The sequence below is a fragment of the Apis mellifera genome, linkage group LG2 (assembly GCF_003254395.2).
Source record: "Apis mellifera strain DH4 linkage group LG2, Amel_HAv3.1, whole genome shotgun sequence".
Classification (NCBI taxonomy): domain Eukaryota; kingdom Metazoa; phylum Arthropoda; class Insecta; order Hymenoptera; family Apidae; genus Apis; species Apis mellifera.
Window position 1 is genome coordinate 13,780,159 of NC_037639.1, and position 23,406 is coordinate 13,803,564.

Sequence of the window (23,406 nt, forward strand, 5' to 3'; positions counted from 1 at the left end):
GCGAAGATTGACCGGATGGAGTGCGTCGGATGGGGGCCAGGTAGAAAAGAGAGTCTTCGACCGTCGTGTCTTTTATAGCCGGCTTTTAGCTCACCCAAATTGGCCGCTTCCCCCTTTCAACGTCGTAATCTCTCTCCTCGTTTTCCGTCCTTCGCGTCCACGCGCGAGCTTCGTTGATTAGTCTCGTGTCGAAAGGAATTTTCCAATGACGAGCAAATAACGGACAAATAATCTTATTTCATCTCCGATGCGATATATCTCCTCTGATCGTTGATTTCATTTCATCGAATATTTGAATCGTTCGTCCTTTCTTCGTTCGACGGGCTAACTAGAAAAATTAGAGAGAAGAAAGTTGTGGGACGATAACGTCTTCTCCATTTGCTCTCGTCGATCGGTCTGTGGAGGGTAGTTTGGAGGGAAATCGGGGGATCGTCGCGACCGATTCTCTACGTACTACGTTCGACTGGTGGGTCGGGGAAGCGATATAGCGTCGCGTAGAGGTGGTCTGTAATGGGAATAAGGGTGGCGGGATAGAAATCGAAAGGGAAACGGGGAGGCAAGACGTAGGCGGAAATGGGTTGTTTCACGAGGCGCAACAGTTTGGCCGTAGGAAAGTTATCGCGACTATACTCGAGTTTTCCCGATTACGGGCGGAATAGGAGAGAGAGGATACGAGTAGGGGCGAGTAAAAACGAGTGGTAAAACGGTTTAGGGCCTGGCCTGGCCGCGGCTCGCCGTGTACGCAGGGATCGTCGGCGCGCCGCGAAAAAATACACGCTGCGTTCGCGCCATTCGATCGCCCGCACGGAAACCTGTTTGCTCCACGGTATTAACGATACTTTCAACGAGACACTCAATCCGCACGGTTAATAGCGGTTGCCTTAATTGCCCTCGACCGAGCAATTAGATAACTCTTTATCTTCGTTTAATAATACCGGTTGCCAATCTTTTTTAACGCGAGCGTCTTTCCTTTTTTTCTTTTTTTTTTCTTTTTTTTTCCTTTTGATTTTCAACGCCTCTAGAAACGCCTCTAATTCACGCTATCCCGGAGCGTAAATTTTCCCCCGTAAACATTTCCCGCAAACATCTGGTAATCTTTGGAACATTTGGTTAGAATTATTACCGTATTTGGAATTACCTTGCTTTTGTGCCCGGAACCATGTTTCTCGGACAAAACATATTTGAATGTCTAACGGTTTTATAGAAAATCCTTAGCAACGTCCCTTTGTCCAACTCGTCTGACTCATTCCCTTCCGACTTTGCAACTCTGTTATTACCTTTCGGCCTATAGGTAGGATTTCGTTTCCGGATCAGGTCATATTTATTGTTTAAAAATGTCTCTTAACTTGATAAATTAAACTTCCGTAAAAATGATGCGTATATTTATCCTCCAAACTTATTCCATTATCGTCCCTTCTTATCCTCTCCTAAGCAATTTACGCGTGATGGGTATTGAAATACGGCCGAATTATCTTCTGTGTACGAAGTCATGATGTCACTCGTTGTAAAGCATTCCACTTGGCTCGGCAAACGGATAGCAACAAACGATCATCCTCCCGTTAAGTCACCGGACGCTTCCTTCCACTAATTCGATCCTCGCGTCTCCCTTCTTCTCGCTTCTCGTCCGCTCGTGCTTAAAATCCTCCCTCTCCCTCTCCTCCGACCGAAAATTGGCCCGGTGCCCGCTTTCCGCGATAATCCGCGCGAAAAATCAAAGGAACGTCAACCCCGAGATTTCTCGAGAGCGAAATAGATTTCTCTGGTGAAGTAAGTAAGTAAGTAAGTAAGTAAGAGTACGGGGAGAAGTGAGCGTGGCACGTGTGAGCGCAACGAGTGCACTTAAGCATAAAACGAGGCTCGTTGCAGTGCTAGCTCGTGCCGCGAAAATGATATTCGGTCGATAACGCGCCGTTATAAATACACGTGCATTTTCCACGCGTGCATATATATACATATATGTGTGTGTATCGATAACGCGAATATAAGTATTCGTAAATAGCCTTGGAAGAGAAAGCTTCACCCCCATCGTTGCCAGTCGAGGGGGAGGGTAAGTAACGGTGCGTAGGGTACATCCAGGTATAATTGCGAATCTTTCCACTATGAGAGTGGGGGAATATTTCGTTTACCTGAGACGAGGTAATGTGCCTTCGTTTCTGCAAAGATAATCAGTCGTAGTCGTGACATTGTGCGAGTACGAATTCTTACGTTTCTGCTTTCTCGAAATGCGTTTAGTCGATCCTCCTCGGCTGGCATTTAGGGAACGAAACGTGAGTCGATCGAGGTAGAAGTTACGGGGTAAGGCGCGTGCCGCGCGCTCGCGCGTGTTGCGTGCGCCAAGTGCGATATAAAAAAAAACAGTTGGACGATTCTTTGGACTTTATCTTGGACATTGGTGTTGAAGTTTAATTCCTGTTCAAAGGAAACTTCGGATCTCTGTTTCTGCCGAGAGAATGCCGAGAATTTATTAATGAAGACTCGATGTTTAAAATAACTCTAACGTGCGGAGAGATTGTGATGATCGTAGCGTGTGATACACCTGTGTAAATACGGCTGAACATTGTCTAGACACGTAGATCGAGGCGTGCATAAATCCCTTCTGCTCATCGATTCATCATGGCCAACGAACATTTCGATTGGACCCCCCTTATGGAGTTTCTCAAGCCGAAAAGCGCAGTAAGGTAAATAACACAGATTATCACTATTAATGAATATTGTTTCCATTCGATAATCGGAAATGTTGCCACGAATGAACGCGTTCCGTTTCGTTCCGCCGTTATTAGGGGAAAGCGAAGAAAGTTTTCTGGAACGATTTCTCGATCGTTAGAAAAGAGTTAGAAAAAATAGTCGGAAAACGATAGCGTCCTTTCTTCGTTTCGATTAGACATCGAGTATGTCGGTGGATCAGAGTTTATTCGATAAACGTTTCGAGAAATTTCACGCCTCTCTCTCTCTCTCTCTGACACGATAGACACGCGAGATCCGTTCGCATCGCCTTATGGCCGGCCCTTTCTTTCGAGTAGGTCATCGAGAGATTCTGTATCCTCGGCGAGAAGGATTGGACAGGAAATGGGGCGATGCGAAAAAAAGAAGAGAGAGGAGAAGCTGGCGGTGGTGGTTCCCTTTGCCGTATGCCACCTCCGCCTCCCCATCCCCCCGATTCTCACGGGCTACCTTGGTTCGCGTTAGTTATTACCTGACATTACCCTACGGTTTTCCTTTGAACCGTGAATGCTGTTCCCTGAATTTCATCAAAGCGGTGTCTCCCTCCTTTGAGAGTTGCCAATGCTGTATCGTCGAAAGCCACTCCTCGTTTCCCGTCTCCCAGCGTCGATGACGCGCGTATTTCGCGTTCCGCGAAATCTTTCCTCCGTTTCGTGCCATGGATTTATTAGTCGTGCTACTAATCGGCCCGATTTTCCGTTTTTTCCTCGGTTCAACACTTTTCCGCGAAGCAGGAACGTTAAAAAATAATGTCCAAGGACCTGTCCAAGGGATTCGTGAGAGAATTCGTTGCGTTCGTAGAGAAGAGGGCTGACGAAATACTTTTTGAAGAAGCAACAGATCGAGGAAGGGGAGATATCTGGCGTAATCTGGGCCAATGGAACGCTAACCTCGCTGGATGGCCGCTCTTGTTGCTTGGATATCGGATCGGTGAATCGCTGTTCGAATTATCGAACGATACACCAAATATCTTCCACGTATCTATAGCGAAATAATTAATTATTATCGATTTATCTTTCGCGCCACAACAGTTTTCGATTACCTTAGAGCGAAGTAACAATAATTATATGTTATAGATTGTATGGTAAATCTAGATATCCTTCTTTTGTATTTTTTCCGAAATGTTTGTTTCTCGGGAGTTGTTTCTTTTCAAGAGCCTTTGAAAGGGGTGAATGGATCGTAAATGGCGCATCGAACAGATTGGCGCGCCGAATGCTTCTTCCGCCGCATTGGCCACGCTATATCGAATTAATTGGCCGAATTCACGGTCGGTCGGTGCTGCGATGCTCGAAGAAATGTCGAAGCTTCGCGCGGACAGGAGAAAGAAAACTCGAGTCGGTCCGTTCGCGATAAAAATAATCCACTGACTAACATCTAGATGAGTTTCGGCTACTATTATTACCACACGAATCTTCCCTCCTATACAAAGCATCGTGGCGATTTTTCTGATTGCGTGTTGCAACAACTTCGTTCTTATTCCTTAATAAAAAAAAGAGAAACGATTTCTTTAAAAACTCGACGATTTCTTAGGTATTTCTATTTTTAATGCGATTTAACTTCTCCTTCTTTATCGAACGTCGCGTTCTCGGTATTCAATTTATTTCGATGCAACATTCTCTCGATCGTTGCGAGCATGTGTACGTGTATATCCATACACGTGCACGTATTATCTTTTGCTTTTACAAAGTTATTCCGCGAGCACGATTTCCGCGAAATCGTCGTCAATGACGAGCACGATCGTTTCGCGTGCTTGCCTTTTCTTTCCAGGACCACGATTTCGCTGACATCCGCGACGATCGCCGTTGCATTTACTCGAATTTCACTTCCAACACGCACGGCCTCGTCGCAATCCGAACGCGCCAAATTTTCGGATTCCGCCTGCTGACCGATCGAATTTTTCTTTCCCTAACTTTCTCTGTTTCGTCGTCTTTGAAATTTCGTTCGATCTTAATGGAACGAAAAAAATTAATCGAATGCATCTCTCGAGCAGTCGAGACGAAAAATAAAAAGATATATATATATATATATATATATGGAAAAATATACGTATATGCGATATAATCAAGGAAGGAACGAACGAACGAAACGTTTTCCGCGTTTTCATTTTTCCTCGTTGATACGTAATGGTATATACGCCGTCCGTTTGAAGAACAACGCAGTCGTTCGTGTCGTAGGTCAGTGTAGCTAACCAATCGGTGGAATACAGCGTGTTCGATTGTCGGCGATGCTTGTCGAAGCTGAATCGCGAGGCCGTTGGGATTTCCCCCGACACGGCAATTTAACGGTGTGATTGACAGACGCCAGCTTTTGACGGGTCTCGTCTGGCCTGGTCGGTCGGTCAGAACTTGAGAATCGGTTGCAACGAGTTAATTCGTTCGATTCGTGGTTCCGCGATAACCCAAATTCCTCGCCGTTCCTGCCCTTCCTCCCAGACTTCTTTCGTTTTAATTACTCGATACGTGGGCGACCGCGTTTATTATGCCATTTTAGAGCGTGGCAAGGGGTGGTTCCGGGCTGATTAAATTAAATTTAAAATCCGCACCGTTCCGTGCTATTATTTTAAACGATGGTTTTCCAGTGGGGCGTACGTTGGGTATATACGGGCGTATATAAAAGAGATTTCGAAACGAGTCGATAAAAATTCTCATAAAGGTTGTGTGTCGGGGCTTTCCATACGCGTGGCTTTTGTGCCGTAAAACGTATCGGAAATTAATATGCCAATTTCCTCCGAAAACTGGCTTGCCACGAGTTCACCCCTTTCTCCCCCCCACGGGTCCGGTTGTTGTAGCGTCCTTTGTTCGAAAATTAGTCAAATGTGCGGCAACGCCTGTTTCGAATGTCAAAGAGATTTAAACGGGATACGCGTACCTTGACCAGACTCGTGAATTCGATCGCGAGTAAACTTTAAATTATCATTGTATTAGACGCGAATCGATATTATTCGGGGGGAAAATTTGAAGATCGAAATTAAGGATTTTGATTTTATTCCATTAACTTGAAAGTCAGTTGGTTTAATCATTTTTTTGTTACAAGGAAAAAGTAATTTTTTTTACGCATGTTGGATTTCAATGCATCGCGAGGAACGTGCATCGCGATTCTGTTTTTCCATTTGATGGACTTTATGAAAAAAGAAGAAAAAAAAGGGGGAAAAAAAGTAAACCGTTTCACGCGTACGTCGTCAGTTTCCCGCCACCGCTTTGTGCGTATTGTCAACGGCGGTTCACAAACAGTAAGAAACTTCTCAGCAACGTTACGAGTGTCACGGTAATCCATTGCTATTATACATATCTCGTGCGGCAATGCGCCTGGCGGTTTGCGCGCGAGGCGGCGTGTCGGTCGACCGAAGAGGAGGAATAGAAGCGTAGGAATAGGCGGCGGTGGCAGAGGAGTAGGAGGTGGAGTAAGTTGCGCGCGCGGCCATTTTGATAATCTCCCACTCCAGTGTCTCGCTCTCCTCGCTCCTTGCTCCTCCGCCTCGCGCTCCACCTTTCCTCTCTGTCCCACACTCGCGCGTCAACCTTTCCCCATCTCCGTCCCACTCGTTCTCTTTCCGTCTCTCGCGTGCACACTCACGCACACCAAGAATTTTACACACGTAACGGGTACAGGCGCGCACATATACACGCGCGGATACACGCGCGTACATAGATCGGAGAGAAAGAGCGAAGAACGGAAAGGAAAAAAGAGAAAGAATCGTTGGAGCGAGGAGATGACGACGACGGGCAGGCGAGGGTGTAGAGGAGTAAGACGGGAAGGGAGGTTCGTACACAGAGGATCGGTGCGTATATTTTTTTTCTCGTGCTCGTAGTGCGCGAGCTTTTGCGGCAAAAGAGCGTGTGCAGGAGAGTCGCCCCCGTGGTCGCTAGTGTCGCGATTTCCCTTCTTCCTCTCTCGCTCTTCCTCGTTCTCTCTCGTTCCCGCTCTCTCGGTACAACCGCGCGCATACACGTATACCCCGTTGTACGTGCTCTCGCGTGTACGTGTGTATCTCTGCCTATCTCGCTCCTTTGCCTCTCCCTCTCCTCGTCTCGACCGGAAGGTGCCAGTTTCTCGTCGACGATCGTCTCGTGCACACTCGCGCTACGTCGTCGTCGTTTTCGCGTATCGTCGCGCACCTCTCGCACGTCGTTGTCGTCATTCTCGTCATCGTCGTCAACCTCGTCAACGTCGTAAACGTCGTAAACGTCATTGTTGCCATTGCGTAACGTTCAACCTCTAATCGTGACATGTAAACAAATTGGATTACAAGTGTCGCGATCCTCGGTCGAATTTCGAGGAAAACGAGCCGCGTGTGCCTGCTGACCAGTGCAAGTAAATAGAGAATGTTGCCGCGTCAAGGAGACTCGTCACTCGGGATCGGTGCGTTATATTTTCGTGTATTTCGACTTGTATTTTATTCCTTCCCGTGATTGACACCGTTCCGTCGAATGGAAAAAGGTGTTGACCTTAGGAAAAGTGTTGGTGCGTTTATCTTCTTCTTGGTGGGTTGTTGCATAGTGTGTGTCGTACGAGTGGGAGCGCGCGCTTCTGGATTAGCCACTCCTCTCGTGCTTCTCTTCGAAACAACGCCGATCGGACGCTCTCCTCGCGGAATCGTTTGAGCGTTCGACGAAAGAATGAGAGTGTTTTTCCACGCAAATATCTCGTCGCCATTGGCGAGCCATCGAGCCGTTTCTTCGCGCACGATTCTCGGTATTTCTAGTGATTCTGGTGATCGCAGTTCTAGTGACAAGTCAATTTTGTCAGGATTATTTTTGGATACCACGATTACTCGACTCGTTCTTTCTTGAACGCACGGTGAGTAAGTACTAAAAACTTGCGCGTGTGCGATCGTATTTCGTTTCGTTTCTTCGTATAAACGATAAATTAAATAATTCTGTGTGACGTTGCGTCGCGATAGATCGTGCGTGGGATGGACATTTTCCACGGTGAGGCGGAAAAAAGAGAAAAAGAGACGAATGATTATCCTGTCACGATATCCATGGTGGAACACTGTACGCTTGTACCTTTCGATCGCGTGTTATTCCAACTTTTTTCTCCTCACCGTACATCCTAGTTTTCCGATAGCACTTTTGGAGAAAGTATGACACGACTTTCGTGACCGGTTGCTGTATTTCGTGACTGGAACGCGCGCGGGGCACGTGGGGAAAATTTAGACGGACGTATCGGTTCCATAGTGGGGAAACTGTTGTCAACAAGAGCGAAACGTTTGTCAGGATTAATAGGGAATTTGGTTGAGAAGGTTCGAGGCTCGTGTAGTCGCGCAGTGTTTACTTTCGACCGACGACACCGGACGAAACTAGATTTCGTTCGATATAAATATCGAGGCACGAGCGTCGTAAACGTACCGTGCACGGTCATCCAGTAGTCGATCCGCCGTGCTAGAAATTCTCGTTAAATTATCGATAGACGCTCGCGCGTAAAAACGTCTGTTGGCGGCCATGTTCAAGAACACTCGGTCGCGGAGATATTGCGATTTCGTCATACCACGTGTCGCCATTTTTTTTCTTCGCATTCAAACGGAGCGTTACCTTCTTAGCTGGACTTTACCTTCATCAGTATCGCATCCACCTCGGATCGTTTCGTTGTTTACGCGACTTACTTTATTTTTCTATATCGAGAGTAAACTTTGCCTACACGCTATATAAGTGCTACACAGGATAACAACGATAACGCGTCATTTCGATTCTAGAATATGCCTGTGCCAAGGTATGATTCATGCCCTTACCTATAAGACCTACTTACCAAGATACCGGAATAACACCGGAGAAATATTTCACTGTACGAAAGCTTCGTTTCATTGAATTTACCTTCGATTCGAACATTATTCACGATTGATCGTTTATAGCCTCGAGGACGCGGCAAGTTTTGCGTTCGACGTCCTTCGAATGGTCGAGGTGGTTTAACGTCGAATAAGTCGCGTTACCCGGTGCGTCGATTTATTCGACGTTTGATTCGCCCGAAAAAAATTTCAACTTTTTGAAATCGCGTAAAATGTACAAATAATAATAGAAAATTTGCAACAATATATATCGACGTTATCGCTAATTGTTTCTCGAACGATTCTATGTGTGTGTATATATACATATATACATATATCAAGAATTCCCCCAACATGATTTTATCTCTATCGATTTATCCTCCGATAAATCTCTCTCTTTTCTCTGTGACGCGTTGACGTCATTAGCCAACCTAGTTAATCCAGAAAATGATACAAGCGACGAACGATGGAATCGAGTAGCAAAATTTTACAGGAAGTTTATCGTGGAGAAATTTTGCCACGATTTGTCATATTTTTCGACGAGAGGGCACTTGCTCCGTTCCACTCTCGTGTTTCTCTTCCCTCGCTCTTTCGACTCGGCGCGCGCTAACTTGGGATTACGTAAGTGACAGAGAGCGCTGCTACCAAAGAGCCTTGGTTTCCTTTTAAAAATGGCCGTCCACTGGCCTGAGAAACATCATCTCGTGTCGAAAACATCGGTCGTTCTGCGCCGCAGAGTGGAGCACACGCGTGTTCCGTTTACGTTGGATCAAGCGTGGAGCCATGATCTCGCGCTCGAATTCCCTCGAATTATCATTCGTCCGATTTGACGTTAATAAATTTACATGATGATGATGATGATGATGATGATGATGATGATGATTTGCGTGACAATTAGCTAAATAGTTAATCGTATTTTACCTTAAAAATATCGAATATAATACACAACGAGTATTTTCCCGTTTTTTGTTTATATATATATAATGTCGCATATATACAAACCAAGTATTATCGATAAATATGTATATTGAAATCAATAATTTCCTGCGATGAATTGACGTAGTTATAAGGCGAACGAATAGATAACGTTTCGCGCTACGAAATCAGCTATATGTGGAAAGGGAAATTGTGCGATACGTATTGGTAGAGTAAGTGTTATCAAAATACCAATGTTCTAGAATACGAGCGGAACTGAGTTTTCGAAATTGTTGCTATTGTTGTATGATTCTTTGGCCTTTGAGCAATCGTGAGAAATATATTTATAAAAGATACGAGAATATTGTGGTATAATTTGTGGCGAGATTAGAGAACCGATAACGATTTTATATTACTATAAAAGACTTAATGGACGATAACAAAGTATGAACGATTTGTGATTAATGTACAAAACGAAAAAAACGATGACCATGACAACAACATCGAGTTATTTGAAACATATGTATATATATATATATTTTGTTTATTTTGTTTTGTTTTCTGTAAAATTCCTATATCATTCGTTGATAATTATTTTAATTGCACCAATAGAGAGTATCGAAAAAAATAACATTTACAAACATTTGCATTATAAATAACTGTAAATGTTAACTGACAACCCCGTCGACGCTTTAGAACCAACAATTTACACGTCAAATATTATATCGCTCGTCGAAGGTCGATCGACGACTGATCGTTAATCTTCCGTCGTAACTACCTAATCGTCCATCGTTTCGTCAATCGGCCAATATATTTATATGGTTTATCGCAATTGCAATAAACACGCGAGAAAAATATGCTTTCGCACGTTCACTTTTTCGTGATCGAAATTTGTGAAAAAAAAAAAAAATCCATTTCGGTACAATAGAAATATAATAATAAAAAGAACAATTATTTATGTCTCTTTATAAATCAATTTTAAACGATCGATTAAATGGCGTTTAAATATCTTTGCATAAATATTTCAAGGCGACAATTATTATCCAATTGTCGTTCGAGAATAACAATAAATATTCAACAGCAAAAGATTTTTAGCCAAAAGGCTCGAAGTGTGGATAGCTCGTTTTTTCTTTTTTCTTTTTTTTTTTCTTTTTTTTTTTTTCCTCCTCTTCTTTCAATGGCCGATGCTATCGAGCGAGCATTATGTAATGGTTATCGACAATGGTTAAGCCGTAGCTTCTCCGTTCGGCGACTTCAGTTTTCGACTCGTGGATGACACAGTGAAGCGTCTGGACTTGACATTACCGTCAGGCTCGTTCAATGCCAGGAACGGAAGAAAATTCGAGACGAAGAGAGATCCCGACCGTTCTTGAACTTTGACCGAGTTATGTGCTGGTAATCGGTCGGCTGTTCGCTCGTCCGAATTAATTTCAAAACTTTTTTTTTTTTTCTCCACTTCTTCTTCAACGTTTTGGCAGCATTTTCGAGTTCCCTCCCTAACGAAGGATGAAACCGTGGAATTTTTTTTTTTTTTTTATCGAAAGCATCATAGATGAGTCGATTACGCCTCTTTGGAGCGCGTTTATCGAACGCACATTTTTTTATTTAGCTGGATACGTGCAGTATCCAGTTTTTTTGAATGAAAAATCTAAATTTAAATGCGCAGACTTGGTTATTGAATTTCGTCATTAGCATATATAATTTCCATTCTATAAATCGAGCTAAAAGCTCGTTCAGTCGATATCATCCTCTAGATCCCAGATATATAATATAATTCGCGCGCATACGTAAATGCACAAGTGAATCATCGTTTCACGTTTCTGGATGATGGTCGAGAGAAGATGAAACGTATTTGTGATCGATTTATCGTATTTATCGAGCAATTAATAATTCAAGTCGCGTCACCGGGGTACCGGTGTTTCCGAATGTTTGTTTATGTAAACGGTTGCTCGTCGAAACAACGCGAAACGAAAACTCGAACAAACTCGTTTCCGACGAAGCGGAAGCTACTTTCGGCTCGAAAAACTGTGACCGATAAATACGTAATGCATTCCGTATAATATCTGGTGTAAATGAAACTTATATTCAAATAGCGTGCGGCGAGGAAGGTTTTCGAGCGCGGTTCAAGAGGCTCGGTTCAATTCGTTCAAGGAGATTAGCGCTTGAGCGTAGAACGAAACGCGGCTTTCGAAGGTTGTCGTACCGTGAAACGATGTCAGTGTGTCAGTGTCAATGGAACCGAGTCATTGGGTTTGTCGATTGCGATCGCGAACGGGAAGAGACGATGATTTTGCGACCATCAGAAACTTGATCTTTCCGAGAAAATCTTCCCTCGTGTATGATTTTTTTAAAGTTTTCGATTTACTTACTTCGAAATGGAATAATACGGATAAATTTTACAAAAATGAAAATCTCTCTCGATCGATTCCATCCAAATCTCAAATTTTTCGATCCTAATAAAATTAACGAACGATTTGGACTTGTTAGGTAGGTAAAGAGAAAATGAAGATCGATTGCGAGATGGGCAGGGAGAAAGACAGGGAGGGGAGAGGCTAAAAAAGAAAGGAGGAAAGAGAGAGCAAGAGGGAAAAAGGCGTCGAATCGCCGAGAATTCGCGACCGCGCAATCCGGCATTTAGCCTTCGCCGGCTCAAAATAAACGCGACAACTCACAGATTCCCTGTGCCTCTTGCCACTCCTCTGCGCATCGTGATTTCGACTCGTCTCTCTTTTACACGCGTCCATCGCTCTTTATCTCGTGTCGATCTCTTCTCCGTCCTCTCTCTCTCTCTCTCTCGCGCCTCCTCTTCCCTCACCCCCTCCCTCGCAACGAGTTTACGCTCCTCTTCGTCGTTCCCCCAGCGCGGATACTTTCGCTGTCTCGGTCGTTTATCGGCAGAGAGTAGCTAACTAAGCTCGAATCCAATTCGCCACACGTACGGCCACGTGCGTGCAACGGTAGCAGCTCCCGTTCTGCCCGTGTGTGTGTGTGTGTGAGCGCGCGCGCGCGCGAGCCACCGCCGGACGCGCGTGTGCGTTACACTGTTTCGCGTGCTAGTTCGCTGCGCCTATACTTCGTCCGATTTCTAAACAGCACGACGCGTGCACTTACACATCCGTAAGTAAGCGTTGCGTCGTGGAAATCGTCGCTTTTCACCGCAAGATTCCACCACGAATGCTTACTATATATATATATGTGGCATTTTTTTACGATATATTTACGATCGAGGAAATATTTGATTGAAATGGATAAAAAAAAGAAAAAAAAACAGAATTCATCGGAGAGGAGATATTCTCGGCAAGGAATTTTCAACTTTGAAGAAATCTCATATTTTTTACCGGAATTCGAGCGATGAAAAATGCCATTGTCGGATCCGATGATCGATAATACCGGCTCATTGAGTAAATTTAGATGAATCGATAGTTCGATTCACGAGGCGGCGAATATCTGGAATAGCGTGGAACGGTTGTACGCGTATCGACGAATTAAAATATCGGCTGTGACGTTGGTTTTCAAGAATAGTATAACTGGGTATGTACGCGGTGGTGGAAATTAGCGCGTCACCGATCGCTCGAGCATCGTTGCTGACGTAGATCGATCCTGACCCCCGGCGGTCGCCCGTCGTCTGCCGCGGTTGTTCGCGGCTTGCGAAACGCGGGAAATCGGATGACGTTTCGTTGTCGTGCAGACTCTGCCAACTGTTTACTCCAGCCTATATACCCGTTCGAATTTTTGATTAACGGGAGGAGGAGAAGCTTTCTGTCCCCGTTCGCGAAACCGGGGAAAAACGGTTTTCCATTTACGTTTTCATATTCGTCATCGTTACGGATACGGGTCCAGGATTTTTTAATTAAAAAAAACATGCTGCTTGGCCATTCCATCGATATCCTATTGATCTTCACGTCGACACACGGTCGTCGATGCCGATAAATACTCTCGAACGATTTTTAACGTTTTCGATTTATACGAATCCATCATTAACGCGGAATTTCGAAGAGAGCCGAGGATTCGTTCGTAATGCGCCAGTGTATCGATCTTTCGTTCCCAAAACGAGTACATTTCTAATGTACATTTTTAAAAATATTTCGTCTGACGACGAGTTTCGTATTTTTGATCACTTGTTTGTTGTATAACTCTGCAATAATTTTACGTATACGGAGAGGAAGAAGGAAACGTCTGATTTATCGATTTTCCTTTAACCGTCGATTAACCGTCCCTCCCTCCCCCTTTATCTGTTTATTCATCGCGAGTCGCAGATGGCGAGGGCTCTCTCTCAAGAGTCCTTTCTTCCTTATCATTTCCAATGGGCCGCGATTAACGCGAGTTAATTATTTCCGTGGCCGATACTACTCTCCTCAGTATATATACAGGGATCGATCCTCCGTTCGAAGCGATTCGCTCGAAAAACTCGTTGGCAGATATTCGATGACGCCGTTGGAAATACAACTTGCTCCACTTTTAGAAGATCGTGTCGAATCGAAAGTAGCCATTAGTGTCGCTGCTTCGAGTATTTCAGTTACAAAAATAGAAAGAGAAAAGGAACTCGATCGTTCAGCTCGTCTCGAACGGAATACCATTGTTTTCTTTTCTTCTCTTCTCCTCTCTTCTCTTCTCTTTTCTTCTTTTTTCTTTTTTTTTTTTTTTATATTTAATTCATAAAATCCACTCGGTCGAACAGACGAATTCGTTCGAAAATGATCGGTCCACGAGATGGTCGATCGGGCGACTGGAAAATTTGGAATCGAGCGAATGGGAATTCTGGAGGATGGCGTATGTATCCCCCGTCCATTTACCGAGGCGTTAATCACGAAAGCGCGCAGGCTTCGTTAGTGCGATGAACTTTGTCGGCTTTGCGACCTGTCGAACACTCGATAAAGTGCACCACCCCGCTTCTCTTCGTTTCGATTCTCTTCCGAAATCGGCTAACGCTTTACCAATTCGAATCGCCTCGGATGTACGAAATTCCGTATATCTCCTAAGTCGAGTGTCCTAATTCAAAGGAAACTAATAACGAGAATGGACGACGAAAACTCAAATTATCCAACGATTCGGAAAAGAATTGTTATTGTATTCTTTTTTTCATCCCCCTCTTTTTCACAAAGGAAAAAGTATTTTCGCTCGAAATATCTGGTGGTAAATCGAGAGTTTTTTTTCACTCGGAATTTTTGGGACGAGATATCTCTTATCCAAATAAAAAAAAAAGAAAAAAAGACACGCGATCGCAAGGAGAGGTTAATATTCCATGGAGGTGGAAAATCCTTTCGCCAAACTTATTCGTATACATCGAATGTGTCGTATCAATACCGCGGATGATACGTACACGGATATTCGTATCGGATCTTGGTCGCCGTTATAGCGGCGTGCCAGCTCGAGCATGCTCGCTTTATCAGGAAATATATATATATATATATATATACACCAATCGCAAAAGTATCACGTCCTCGTTCCAAGAGACGGAGAAAGAGATCGAGGGAAGTGGGAGGGGAGGAGTGGATTTTAGTAACCGGGAAATCAGTCGTATCTAAACTCGTAATGGGAAGAGGAGTATGCGTATATACATACGCGTGTGTGCTACGCGTGTGAAGGAACGAGACGAGATTCCCCGCCGTGGTAATAAATCCGTCGGCCAATGAGCCACCCCCCACCCCCCAGTCTTGTCACTGCGACCAATCCGAAATCCATCCACGGTGGTGGAGATCCATCCGCCATCGTGCGCTCTCCCTTCGAATTTTCCACCATACGAACGTTCCATTCGTATCGCATCCGATCTTGGTCGGTTGTTTAGCGCGCCGTCCATATTTCCGGGCGGGGAAGGGAAAAATCATCAACGTCCACCGCGCTAATGAACGGCGGCCGCGAGGATTAGCGGGGCGGATCGATATCCGTTGCACGGAAATTAGTCATTCTTTGCCCCCCCAGAATCGACAACAGAATCGAATTGGAATTGTATTGGATCGATTCGTCGCGACCCAGTTTTCGTTTTCGGAAATCCGGCACGAAATCCTAACTCGATTTCGTAACGCAACGCGAGAAGAAGAAGGAGAAGAAGACATTTCGAGTTTGATGATATGGGATCTGATGATTCGCTATCGGCGCGGTGGCGTGTCTCGTCTGCTCGATTCGTGACGCGATCTTCCCCGGCTTCGTTGTAGCCGGAAACGCGGCTAAACAGGTGTTTGCGCCAGCTGCAGCTGCTCTCTCTCTCTCTCTTTTTCTATTTGCGTTCCGCGCCTAGTTCCTTTTACGGTTAGACGATGTATTCCTTAAAACGTGGGAGAGTTATTCCGAGAGGGTGCGTCTCGTACCGATTTCCGCTCGGAGAGAGTCTAGGATCCAGCGCGACCAATTCATGCTCGATAACCGAGGCCAACGAAAAGAGGGAGCGAATTTTCTTTCGAAAGAGATCGATTCGAGGTGATTATCGATCGATTCTCTGACAAAAGAAATCCGTCGAAATTTTGTTCCTTTTCTCTTCCTCCTCTTGACATCCTCTCTTCATTTTTTTCGATAAAAAGATATCGATCGATTTGTATTCCGAAATTTTGTTCCTTTTCTCTTCCTCCTCTTGATACCCTCTTTTTATTTTTTTCGATAAAGAGAAATCGATCGATTTGTATTTTGATATGAAATCGATTGTTGCGGAATATAATCGTTTATAACCGAAGGAAATATTGGACTTTCATTATCAATCGACTCTCTGGCAAAAGAAATCCGTGGAAATTTTGTTCCTTTTCTCTTCCTTTTGTTGACACCCTCTTTTCATTTTTTCCGATAAAAAGATATCGATCGATTTGTGTTTCGATATGAAATCGATTGTCGTGGTTTATAATGAAATAACCGAAATGAATAATGAAATATTGAACTTTCATTATCGATTGACTCTCTGGCAAAAGAAATCCGTGGAAATTTTGTTCCTTTTCTCTTCCTTCTGTTGACACCCTCTTTTCATTTTTTCCGATAAAGAGAAATCGATCGATTTGTATTTTGATATGAAATCGATTGTCGCGGAATATAATCGTTTATAACCGAAGGAAATATTGGACTTTCGTTATCGATCGACTCTCTGGCAAAAGAAATCCATGGAAATTTTGTTCCTTTTCTCTTCCTCCTTTTGATTTTTCCTCTTTTCATTTTTTTCGATAAAAAGTTATCGATCGATTTGTATTTCGAAATTTTGTTCCTTTTCTCTTCCTCCTCTTGACACCCTCTTTTCATTTTTTCCGATAAAGAGAAATCGATCGATTTGTATTTTGATATGAAATCGATTGTCGCGGAATATAATCGTTTATAACCGAAGGAAATATTGGACTTTCATTATCGATCGACTCTTTGGCAAAAGAAGTCCGTGGAAATTTTGTTCCTTTTCTCTTCCTTCTGTTAACATCCTCTTTTCATTTTTTTCGTCCGATAAAAAAATATCGATCGATTTGTATTTCGATATGAAATCGATTGTCGCGGAATACAACGATTTATAATGAAATAACCGAAGGAAACATTGGTCTTTCATTATCGATTGATTCTTTAGTAAAAGAAATCCGTGGAAATTTTGTTCCTTTTCTCTTCCTTCTGTTGACACCCTTTTTTCATTTTTTTCGATAAAGAATCGATCGATTTGTGTTTCGATATGAAATCGATTGTCGCGGAATACAACCGTTTATAATGAAATAACCGAAGGAAACATTGGTCTTTCAGCGTGGAACGGGACCGGCTTCGGGAGCGGGAACGACAGGCCCGCGCGGCGATGTCGGTCCAGGCCGAACAAGCGGCTGCAGGAGGTGGTCCTGACACCAGACACCATCATCATGGCCACCATAATCACGCTCACCATCATGTTAATCCGCATGCCGTCACCGCACCACTCTTCCGTGCTCCCGTCAGGGTAAGTCTTCGTTCTGATTTTATTCTTATTCTTCTTTTCCTTTCCACGTACCGTTGATCGATCGCTCGATACTCGGCCTCGTTTCCCCTCCCCGGCCGAGGCCAGATTAAAGGATCGCGCGCGGTTAAAGACGCGGTTTCACTAGTTTTTTCCACGCGTAACGCGAGCGTGTTTAATTCGAGAAATTGGAGCGAACGGAACACACACACATACACATATATATTTTTTTTCGATCGTGCACGATTTGTAAGAACGAAGATACATATCGAATAGTTTTACCTCGTGTCAAACGTCTCGCATGACAAATTACACATTGATTCGTCACTCGCGTTTCGATCCTACCTTTCGTTTGTCAGTCGTTGTGTCGAGTTAATATCTCAGCTTGTACATCTGTACAAGCGCGAAACATCGTTGAAATTAGTTTCGAATTGTTGCGATACTCGAATAAATGAAATTTAATACGAAACGTTTGCTAATATAATTGGTATACTAAATGATGATGATGATGATGATGATAAATGGCTATCTCGATCGTACTTTGTTTATTCTCAACTATCGAATCCCATTTCCTACGTGCAATATCTGCGATCTATTATACACGCATATACAATCCAAATTTAAATTTCTAAACCGGTGTTACAAAATTAATTACACTCCAAGTTCCACTTGCGACATCTTTTCGAAATTGACTAGCTCCGATTATTTCACCGTCGATATTTTCCTCTGAAACCTTTCGAAAATCGTCTTTCTTCTTCTTTTTTCTCTCTAATTTCTCGAGACCATATGGCATCAACCGTGTATCCCTTCCTTCTCTCTTTCTCTCCTCCCGCGCCGCAACATTTGGCTCGAAAGAATCCTCAGGGTGTTCCGATTTCATCCCCGAGTCTGGAAGACGAAGCGGTAGCAGCTGCCCGAAGGGTCTGCACAGAGAAATCCCATACGATCGTTACGACGAGGCCAAAAAGCCTCTCGTCCAGCCTCTCTCCCCCTCTCTCTCCCTCTCTCTTCCATCGCTCGTAAACATCGGGCCACCAGATCTTCCTCCACTCGGCCCCGACCTCAATTTCTTCGCTTCACCCCGTCCAGATTTATAGACGCAATAGCTTCGAACGCGTCGAGTCGAAATGACGACGGGTAAAGGGGTAAAGGGGACGAGATATTCTCGCGGCCAAATTTAAGATACGCGATAAGATACGTGACGCGCGAGAAATGACCTTTCGAACGGTAGCCGCTTCCTCTTCTTCTCAGCTCTGCTCAACAGGTGTTCCGCGACTTTTAAACTTTCCTAATAACCGCGTTACGGATCTCCTCGCCGCGACGCAGCCGCCGCTCCAACGCGAAATTTTTCCAACTTTCTTTTTCGAGGTATTAACGTCGATCGACCGGTTCTTTCCTTAAGCGGGAATGGTATTATACATTCGTTATGAAACTTCGATTAATTAAAAGAGAAGCGAATAAACGAGACGGAAAGGAAACGTACGGGGAAGAAGATGCGTTTTTTCTAGCTTTCTATTCGTTTTGATCTTGGTTTCTTCCTCCTTCTCCTTCTTTTCCTTCTCGCGAATTCGAAAGTTTAGCGTAACGCGCCAGATCCTCCTCCCCCTCCTCGTCTCGCGAATCCACCTGAAAACCTATTCCCTTCGATCACACATTCTTTACAGGAAGATGAATCCGCGCTTTGTAAATCGCTGATGAACTCGCGAATTACTTTCGTCTTTATTCCATCGTCTTTGTTCCATTTGTTTCGCTACGCGTGTATCGGAAATAAAGAGAAGAAGGAAGGAAAAGGGGAGGGAATCGGAGATGCGCGTATTTATCCGAGATTAACGACGCGCATTTGCATTTGTATGTAGCGCGGCTGGTTACAAAACTCGTGATTTAGAGCGAGCAGAGAAGGGAGCTCTCCTCCTCGATGCCTCGAGACGAGGGAGAAGGGAGGGTGGAGGACCTTTTTCTTCGATGCACTCGCACGGACTTTCGACGAGATGGAGACCTCTGGCCGCGCGACTCCTACTCGTTAAATCGCTCCTAGTCTCCGTGGACAGAGAAAAGAACCGCGTCGTTCTTTCGACAAAAATTAATGAAAGTACGCATGCGAGTCTCGTGACTTGCGCCATTTCTTACGGCGCTCGAAAAGTAGCAGCGATTTTTTTTTTCTTACTCATCATCTTTTTTGGGGGGAGGAAGGAAAGTTTTAGAGGAAAGTTTCGATGCTAAAATTGAATCGAGAGATAGTCGGGGGATGGTGTAGCGCTCGGTGGAAAAAGCTCGGCTGTGTCCCAGGGGACGCGTGTTCCATCCGACAGCGGTTCGGCCGCGTTTTATTTCCGCGTGGAGCAGATAAGAAGAGGTTGCTGCCTCTTCGTTGTACGTGTTTACAGAAGCGGGCAGGTGGAAACGTCTCCCCCGCCCGCCACCTTGAAAGCCGTTGCACTAACCTGTACGAGAATATTACCGTCTCGTACAGGTGTCGAGTTGCGAGAACTTGCCCGTCCTTACCTTTCTCTCGTCTCATTTTTCTCCCTTCTCCTTCTTATCTTTATCTCGACACGTGTAACGAGCTTACTTTCGTATCCCTCGAAAGCGGCGGCGATCACCACCCCGTTTCGTCGCTCGAATAATTTCACTCGAAATCTTGCTCGTATTGGGATACGCGAAGAGGAAAAATCGACGAAGGAAACGATAATTATTCCTTCGTACGAGCAATTGGAACGTAAACGAGACTCTAAAATTCGAAAGTTTCCGATGGAAACCTCTCTCGAACGCGATAATTATCCCATTCTTTCTATTGTTCCATCGTTTCGGGAAGAAAATTGAGATCGAATGGTCAGACTTCTGCGCAGCTCGATGGACGTGTCGTTATCGAATAGTTACGCGGCGGACGCTCGTAAACAAGGATCGAGTAATGGACGAGTTTGCGGGATCGAATAGAAATCTGGTACGGGCAACTTTCCTTGGCGAGGCGCGGCACACGGAAGCGAAGAAGGCATCGTTCAGAATCTGGACGTATCTTTGCCCTTTTCGCTTCGAAAACCGCGCGTGGCCGCCGCCGGAGAAAGCTTTCTGGTTCCACCGACGTTTCCACCGCTTATCTCCCTTCGATTAAACGGCTTGGCTTACGTAACGCAGCGTCTACCGCGTTTCGACTCGTTAAATATTCCGACGGATCCATTCGAACGACGTGGATTTACGCCCAACGTTCCCGCCAAACCCGTCCCGATGCCTCTCGAGAGCCGTGGCCTCGTGTTAAATGGCAAGGAAAACCGTGGGCCCGGAGGAGGGGGAGGAGGAATGTATCGAAAACATCCTGTATCTCTCGCGAGGCACGGAGAGAAACTTGTTGGAAGAATTGTCGCCGAGTGTTTTACGGCAAGTTGGGAGGACAGGTTCGTTTGTAACGAGTTTGGAGGAAAATTAAAAAAAAAAAAAATAAATAAATAATCGTTTCGCGTCGGTTTACAGTCGAGCATTGAATTCGAACGACTTAACATTAACGTGTTCGTTAACGGTGGAAACGTGTGTATTTACGTTTTTCTTCTCGCCGACGGAAAAGGAAAGAAAAAGATTCGTATCGCGCACGAAATAACTCAAGGAAGGTTGGTTTTTCAAAATCTACGACGGATCGTTCGTCTTTTATCCTATTACGATCGCGCTCGAAATTTATTCCTTCACGCGTATCGCGGTGTATAATAACTCAAAGATGGAAGTTTTATCGCGAGGTCCTTCGATCGATATATCGATGAAACTTTTTCTCGAGATTTGACCGAATATACGAAGAGAAAGTTTTCAAAGCTCGAATAAAACGTGTATCTTTACGATTTCACGGTTTCCTCGGTTGAAACCGTTCGCGTTTAAAATAGTCGCCGCGTTTTCCTCGTCGATGGCGAGAAGTTTTCGATCCGACAGATGACGAGGAGGGATCGCGTGATCGTCGAGCGAAGTTCGAAACGGAACTTGATGCGCCTCGTCGACCTTGTAAACTTCGTTTCACGAGATTACGCGGAAGGAAAGCCATACGAGGACAAGAAAGAAGAAGAAGAAGAAGGAGTCTTTCCAGCGACGTGGAAGAGGGAGGAGGGAGGAGGGGGTCGCGTGTCGGAAACAAAGATTTTTGGATCGCACGCGAGGAGGAGGAGGAGGAGGAGAAACGTTTCATGGAACGATGGGATAGGAAAACGTAGTAGGAATCGCGTCTTTCTTGTTTTCCTAGAAGGTCGCACAGATAATTTTACCGTAAACACTGGTGAGACGACGGATAGATGGAATACACGGGGAGGAAGAGAGAGACGGAGGGGCTCTGGTAAACAGCGGTGCGATAACATGAAATCTTAAAAATAATACGTGGCTCGTCATAGAAAAATATTTATGAAGCTTAACGGTAAGCTTGACAATACGCGAGAAGCCGTAAATAGAAATATTGTATCTGTAGAGCACGAGGGAAAAACATTGTTGAAAAGCGATCGACGGTTTCGAAATTATAGTCGAAGAATACGTTTCGAGTTGGTGGTATAACTCGCGTTATAGATAAGAGCGATAGATAGTTTAGTAGATTAGCCACGCTATACGTATATATAACTCGGTTTATGCACCGTCAACTTTTCGTCGTATCTTTGAACAGAGACGAAGGTAAATCATGGGAATTTAAGTGGTACGCGTCGATTTTGACAAAATCGTTCGCTTTCTCCGTAAGTACTTTTAGATATCCTTCTAAAAGCCGCATGGTTTACGACATCTGTTCCCTCTCGTCGAGCGATCGAATGTATATATATATATATATATATATATATTTATTTTCCATCGGTTTCGAGAATCTACATTCTACGTTATCTACGTGACGTGTACCGGTAATTGTGTCGCAAATTTTTCTTCGCTAATTTAACGAACAATTTCCACCTCGGTTCAGCCAACGTATACGCGTATCGATCTCGAAATTCAATTTAATATTTGAAACGTTTCCGGTCCCCTGTGTCCACGTGTAACACGTAAGGTATCTCTAGATCGAGTTCCGTTTGGCGCGGAAGGCGCGGGAGTCCCTTGATTAAACAAATAATTAAAGGATAGTGGTATAGAGATCGGGATCGGCGGGAACCAGGTCGGAGAGCGTTCTACGATCGTTTACGGAGGAAGATACGAGACAACGTGGACGAAGTATGTCGCTGCTTCACGCCTTCAATTAACCTAATTAGCTACCGTCACGTACTCGTTAGGGACAGAGCACTGGTTGCCCGCCCACCGGCAATTCGTCGATTTTACCGGAAATTGTTGCGCGGAATTTACTCTTGCCTCCTCGTTTCATTTCACCCGCGATAATAACGCGTATCGCCTCGTCTCTGTTTCTATACCGCGACACGGCGAGTGATCCGACACCGTTCCATTCTTTCCTCGTTCCCTTTATCCCCTTCCAATTAAGTCTCTTAGCCGAAACGCCTGGATACAAAGTTTCGCGATAAGGCGATAATTAGCGAAAACCGGGGTGTACAGTCCGGTTAGGCGAACAACTAATAAGCGGCGTAAACTAACACGGGAAAGATGCGTCGCAGTCCTCCTTCCTCCCTCCGTTACGTAACGAAAGATTAAATCGCGAACGTTGGCTGCCAATTACTAGAATTACGATCCGCTTCTTTGACGCGTATATCGTCGCTTCTTTCTTCTTTCCTTTCACGCGAACCGTAATCCGCATTCTTCTCTCTCCGAATTTTTGCAGAATCTTGGCGATTATTCGGTATGACGCTTGGGTTCCTCGACGAGGCGAGGATTGTTGTTCCGTTTCCCCTCCCCGAGCGTTTAAACGGCGAGATAACTCTCTTCGGCCCGCTCTCGAAAGAAACGAAGTAACGCTCCAATTATCCGTATTATCCGATTCGATACGAATGGCGGCCCACGCTCGAAACACGGATAGCGCTTTCCACTCGGGCTTTCGCCTCGCCTCGAAAATTTCGATCGTCCCTTGATCTATTTTGAAACGACAATTACACCGTACGTCAATTTCGCGGAGGACGGAATATTGGTTTCGCTCGAACGTATACATCTCCGAATGGAGGCTCGCCGCCGCGTCGAACATATCGATCCGCGGATTACGTAATTCGCCACGAGGGTGGGCGGGCGGGCGGTTTAACGATCGTTCGCGAAC

General features: G+C 44.7%; 1 protein-coding gene across 9 annotated transcripts in view; it reads left to right on the forward strand.

The window, feature by feature from the left end:
- The window catches only part of LOC100577139 (AF4/FMR2 family member 4), a 114,610-nt gene that overhangs the window by 32,769 nt on the left and 58,435 nt on the right, over positions 1-23,406 (forward strand). For 5 of the 9 annotated variants that reach the window (XM_016918070.2, XM_016918069.2, XM_006568964.3 and 2 more), the window contains one exon: positions 17,090-17,276. In XM_016918070.2, the coding sequence (XP_016773559.2) occupies positions 17,090-17,276 (187 nt within the window). Of the gene's footprint in view, positions 1-2,521; positions 2,679-6,529; positions 7,519-8,401; positions 8,431-17,089; positions 17,277-23,406 lie in introns of those variants that run through there. The other 4 variants (XM_016918068.2, XM_006568963.3, XM_016918074.2 and 1 more) reach the window with 4 other exon arrangements.